Source organism: Perca fluviatilis, chromosome 9 (genome assembly GCF_010015445.1).
Source record: "Perca fluviatilis chromosome 9, GENO_Pfluv_1.0, whole genome shotgun sequence".
NCBI classification, from domain to species: Eukaryota; Metazoa; Chordata; class Actinopteri; order Perciformes; family Percidae; genus Perca; species Perca fluviatilis.
This window is the reverse complement of record NC_053120.1, coordinates 22772192-22778191: the sequence shown is the minus strand read 5'-3', so window position 1 is coordinate 22778191 and position 6000 is coordinate 22772192. Positions and strand designations below refer to the sequence as shown.

The following is a 6000-nucleotide window of genomic DNA, read 5'->3' as shown; positions in this document are numbered from 1 at the left end:
TTTCGTTAAAATAACATTTATTTCCAGCATATTCATACAATGTGACAGCACAGCTTAACATTTGAAGATGAACTGACTTGATCCAGCACTTTGTCACAAAAAAAAATTGAGCTGACTAGCGGATAAATGAAAGTCAAATATAGTATATTACCAAATGCAATATTTAATACAGGCAGTTGGAAATTAACTAAACAAATAGACGAGATAAGTGAAATAAGACAAGAAAAAAAGGGGTGGCATTTACACATCATTAGTTCAACTTGTACATCAGGAAATAGGGTTAATATCCGTCATCTACATGTTATAATAACTTAATTTTGACTCAATTAATATCCCGAGTGTGTGAGAGAAATGCATATTTAAAGTTTGATTTTAAACATCATATGCACTTCAGTTTCACCAACCAGCTGAGAAATGTGATGGGCTTTAAACAGGTCATAACTCTGCTGGGTTTACTTTTTTACTTTCCCAGCTTCGTTGTGATTTATTTTGGAATCTATAAATATCTTTTCAGCTTCACTTTTATTTTATTGATCAACTTCATACCTGGGGAATGTCATCCAAACTTTCTTAGTCAAACATATAAAATTATTTTTGAAAATTACACATAAGTGAGTTTAGTTTTTTTTTTTTATTATTATTTATCTCAGACCATTTGACTACAAGCCAGATAATCCTATTATGTACAGCAGCCTGTAGTCAAAACACATCACAGAATTTCGCCAGAACATTCAACACTTGTGGCTACAAATACAATGTAATGTGTCTCTGTGGTCAGTCCACCAGCCTCACTGTTTTTCTGGCGTGTTGTTGACCAAGGGCCCGTACAGGCCGCTGGCATAGCCTTGCTCCTTGTGTAACATTGTCCTGTCCCTTATCAGGTCACTAAAGGCATAGTCTATCGGGGGTCTGAAGCCCAGGGTGGGCATCAACCCGGTGGTGGAGTAGGGCGTCATGAAAGCCAGTCCCCGGCTGTGCGCAGAGTAGGCCAGCCGCAGAGGGTTCAGTCCCAGGTGGGTGCCCAAAGGATAGGTGCTGGGGTCGGCGCCGAAGTGCGGGGAGTTTGGCTGGAGAGGAGAAAATGCAGAGCGGTTACTGAGCGTCATGGCTCCGGGTAACATGGGCCTCGTCGGGGCGGTTGTGGATGCGGAGGACGGCGGAGGCTGCTGTGCGTTTTGGAGCACCCGCTCGGCCGTCCACGTCTCAGCTGTCCCGGCCTTGTTGGAGCTCTGTGCGCCGCTGTTGTTGAGGATCTGCTCGATGGCCTGCACCACGTCCTTACCGCAGCCTTGCAGGACGAGCTCCAGGACGCTCCGCTTGTGGCTGGGGAACACTCGGGTCAGGATGTCGATGGCGTTCATGTGCCGGGAGGCCGCAGAGGAAGGGGACGGCTCCTGCTCGTCTTTGTCGGTCTCAGAGCCGGAATCAGAGGCAATGGAGCTGACGGAGCCAGGAGTTTCCCCTCCGTCTTTTAAAGGCTTGGAGACCGGCGAGTTGATGAAAGACTCGCTGTCTCCGTTCTCTGAACCCGAGCCTCCATGTCGGCCGTCTGGGGACGACATGCCCGGGGCCGAGTCATTTTCGGTAGACGCCGGTTTCCCCATAGCAGACTGCTGAGAGCTGGCGGATCCGGACAGCTGGCTCTTAGAAAACAGCTCATACTTCTGGATACTTGACTCTGTTGACACAATCAGAACATCACGGTGTGTTAGATGGGGGTCCAAAAATATCCCAACATATGAATGTTAGGCTGAGTAGACCTGATAGAAGTCATAACCAGTGAATTAAACAGCAACAGAGGTCAAGTGTCTAAACTAAATCACACAGGGATAAAAGAGGCAGCAATTAGGGTTAGAAAAATAATAAGTGTATTAACACAGTAGCCTACTAGCGAACCCTCAAACTGCAACAGCTGTTTCCGAGACAGTCTCAATGTAAAGATAAGGCACCATTTTTTTTTTTATAGCAACATGCTAAACAAAATCTATCTAGGCTACTGAGTGTCTTAGCAAACAAATTGCAAGCTCACCAACACAGGCCACTCAAGTTTAATACAGGCTAAATGAAGAATCAATAATATTAGGCTTTAGGCCTAGGCTACCTATTGAGATTTGAACTTAAGTTCTTTTGACTATTAGGCCTTCTGTTTCCTGTGTTTTACGGTGAATTTAGAACTGAAGCCAGAGTTTTTTTAGGCTTCACTGCTCTAATAAAAATAACAAGAACTGCACTTTTTCTTCTTTAACGCATAGCGCTGCTCCACTCACCTGAGTTACTCTCGCTGTTGACAGAGGTAAAGACCTCGTAGTTTGGCCGCGGGGGGATGATGCCGTTGGCGGCGGCCAGGGCCAGTCCCTCCGCCGTGCCGTAGAGCAGCTGCAGCTCCCGGGCTTCGTTCTCCTCCTGCGCCTGCTGCCGCCGCAGCGCCACCTGCGCTGCCATCACTCGCTGCCTCTCGGCGATCAGCGTGCACTTGGCGCACATACAGTCCTTCCAGCGGCAGTAGCGCTTGTGACCCTTCAGCGCGGAAACCACGCCGTGGTTCCTGCAGCGGGCACACTTCGGGGTACGCGGGTACTTGTCCGCGGCGCGCAAGATGAGCGGAGGGCCGCGCAGAAGGCTGCTGGCCATGGACACCGGGATGGAGGCTGCCGCCGCCGCCGCCGCCGCCGCCGCCGCCCCTGGGTGGACTTGAGAGGCAGAGGAGACTGTGGGGTGCTCCGGTCTCAGATCCATGCCCGTGTTCCTCACTGATGTAACTGAACTAGAAACTAGAAAACGGCTTTCTTTTGAACGATTTGTTTGAGTTATGCTGGTGTTGAGCCGTTCACATCTGCTCGGCGATTCTCAACATCTCTGGGCAACAGGTGAAGTCAACGATGTCTTTCTACTGATGAGATTATGGTGCAAGAAGAAAAGGAAAAAACTATGACCGAAACTCTAAAGTAAACTGTTCGAGGAGTCTGCAGAAGAAGCAAAAAATATGAAGATATTGTCGAGTTAAAATCCAAAAAGAGCAGGAGCCTAGAGGAGAGATCATTCCTCCCCGACAGAAAGTTTAAACTGTCCAGGAGGAGCCGAGGTTGCTACTCGCCGCAGCCTGAGACACTAACTTCCTCCAGAGATTGTCAGTGGATACAGATCCCTCTCTCCCCCTCTCTATTGTTGCCCCTACGTTTTCATTAGACAAATTTGACAACAATGTGGCGTCTGTCATTGGCCAAAGGGGGAAGGAGCAATCTGATTGGCTTGCCTCTTTTTTCAACTGTGTCTACCTGAGTTCTTATTCCAAATATCAAGTGTTAAGAATCTGAAGGGAGTTCCCGGAAAGCTAACTTCGATGATTTTATAGATTTAAAACAATAGCCTGTGTTTTTTTTCTTTCTTCCATTTATACAGCTTTAACATGGGGGCGGTACGCTGTCAAACAGGACACAGAAAAATGAATAATAGCCATAAAAATGAAGGAAAATGTTCATCCCTTCCAAGAACTATATTTCACAAGAAATATTTTGTATCATTTGGCGACATGATTGTTATGAAGTCTCCATTATGGCGATGTGTTTATAGGCCTACTACTAATAACAGACTAGAATACTAGACTTATAAAAATAAAGATGATGCGTGAGTGACTGTAATCTCATCAACCTGGAAGGTAAGTATTATTTATTTTATTGATTCAAGAGGAGGCGAAATTTGATCCGTCAGGAAAAAAAGTCTATATTTGCAGAGGGTTATTGACTGCATGAGTGGAGCTAAATGGTTGATGTGCACGGTTCACTCGGCTACAGGAAAACTACGGAGTGATGAACAATGTCCAAATTATAACATGTCTCGTGGTCGCTAGCCTACATGTAACGAAATCTATTTGAATTTTTAATTTGTAGCCTAGCTATAGCAGTTTAAACATGTATTTAGTTAAGTATATTAAAGAGAAGTAACCATACAACCTTACGCTTCGTTTATACTATAGGCTATTCATAAAATACAAAATAATATTTCGGATGTATTTTATAATATTTGGAAATATTATTTTTGTATAGCCTAAATTAACTCCTTTTCGTTGTGTGGAGTAATTAATTAAACCAGCATGCCCAACCACAGCTTTTCTGTGTCGTCATTTCGTTTTTCAAATGTAATGTGACAATATCTCCAATACAACTTATGTATAATAACGAATATTCACTTTGACACATTTCAAGAAATTATTTGAATAAAAAAAATAATTGTTGCTCATTTTTCGATTTTCCTCTAGCAGTCTAACCAGTCTAACTAGTCTAACCAGTCTAACCAGTGTCGCATTAAAAAACAATTGTTTAAAACAATTTAACACATTTGTTTGCTGCGCTTTTGCCATGAAAACACACGTTTCATTAGGCTATTTAATACATTTGTAATTTTTGTTGACCAAAATATTTATTTAAACGCAGATTGCTAGAAATAAATGTTTGTTCTTGTTAGTATGGTTATTATAATTAAAGTCAATATTACTGGAGACTATATTATTTCAGCATAACCTTTATCATTATTTATTCTCAGCTAAACATATTATTATAATCATTATTATTAGCCTATTAATAGTCTGTTAGTATTTTGGTTGTTGTTATTATTACGTAACCAGAATACGAAAGTCTGATTAATGTCTAATTAAATTAAGATGTCTCGTGCCGTTCACAGGTTAGAATGAATCGCCCTATTCGGAAATAATAATATTAATAACAAAAAAGCAGTATTGCGGCTGAAGGAAGGAGAGAGGTTTCTGTATGCCCGGTTCTCCAAATCTTCTTTTTTCCCCCTCTTTTATTAAACTTTATGACCGTGAAAGAAAAATAATAGCATTTACAAATGATTTTCTCTGTCTTATCATTTAACTCTACAGTATTAGCGTTGGGTGGTGTGTCGTCCTCCTAAAGGACTAACGGAGATTTGGGAAGTCCACGCCGCGCAGAGCTACAAAAGGGCAACTCGCGCAAACCACCTGCTTCCTCACCTGTTCACTCAGGAGATATGGCGTGCAGGCATTTGAATTCAGATTAAAAAGGTATAGATTCTTTTTTCTTTTTCTTTTTTAATCAACAATTGTCAGTCCCTTGGAGGATGCTAACAGCGGTCTTATTGAAGAACAACAACTTGAAAGCTGATGAAGGAAGAAATGGCTGCTCGGTGTGCAGCCCTGCCTCTCTCCCCTCCCAGGCTCATTGTTTACTTTCTGAATCACTGTAAGCAAATGCCATCTGTTTCCCTCGCCGCTGTCATCTGCACCTTAATTACCTAGCCAACAGGCTAATAGAAACGATATTAAAACTACATCTTTTTGACATTCAAAGTAATTATCTGCACGGGCGACGGTCTCACTCAGATGGAAATTGCCCGTCCTGCGTGGTAAAGTGATAGTTGCAAACTGCAGAGAAGGCCCAGCGCTCATTGGAGAGAGTATAGGCGTATGCTGTCACCTCAGGATGAAGGATTCCAAAAATAAAACAGCCTGTACTTCTCATTGGTGTAACTGCTCAGTGTTGCACAGGCCGAGACAAAAAAAGAAAAGAAAAAAAAAGAAAAGACAACTGACTGAAAGTTCCTGTAGGGAAACTTGAGCTGATTTATCAGCTCATTTATAATTAATTTCCACTGCTGATAAGAGTGGATTTTAAGTGAAAATTACTTAACTTGTTTAGTGTTTATAGAGCCATATATGTCAATACATAACTATTACGACTCTGTGTTTAATATTATCACAAGTTAATTCATTCTGAAGGGTGCCCACTTAAATGAGCACCGGCTCTGGTTAAACTCTGATTTCATCCAAGGCGTGCAAGCTTTGCTGCTTCGGGGTTTTATAGTCGTCGTTTTAGTTTGGCTGAGCCTAACGGAAAAGTTCATTTTTGAAAAATATGCATTATGATAGGGATTATGTTCACTATTCCTCCTTGCCCAATTAAAAATGCCCCCCGCGCAATTAAAAGTGACTGTGAGCACTTAGAAAATCCAACATTCTTTTAA

General features: G+C 42.5%; 1 protein-coding gene across 1 annotated transcript; it reads right to left on the bottom strand.

Moving 5' to 3' along the window:
- On the bottom strand, window positions 1-3184 carry dmrta2 (DMRT-like family A2). Its single transcript, XM_039810236.1, has 2 exons — window positions 2268-3184; window positions 1-1678 (listed from the first exon to the last, which is right to left on the bottom strand). The coding sequence occupies exons 1-2, from the start codon at window positions 2734-2736 to the stop codon at window positions 789-791; spliced, it is 1359 nt and encodes a 452-aa protein (XP_039666170.1). The 5' UTR covers window positions 2737-3184; the 3' UTR covers window positions 1-788.
- Between the last annotated feature and the right edge of the window lie 2816 nt (window positions 3185-6000).

Bases quoted from the DNA above. Each gene is read 5' to 3' on its own strand.
- dmrta2 (XM_039810236.1), bottom strand. From the start codon at position 2,736: ATGGATCTGAGACCGGAGCACCCCACAGTCTCCTCTGCCTCTCAAGTC. The intron at 1,679-2,267 runs GTGAGTGGAGCA...TTGTGTCAACAG, and splicing joins CAACAGCGAGAGTAACTCAG to AGTCAAGTATCCAGAAGTAT.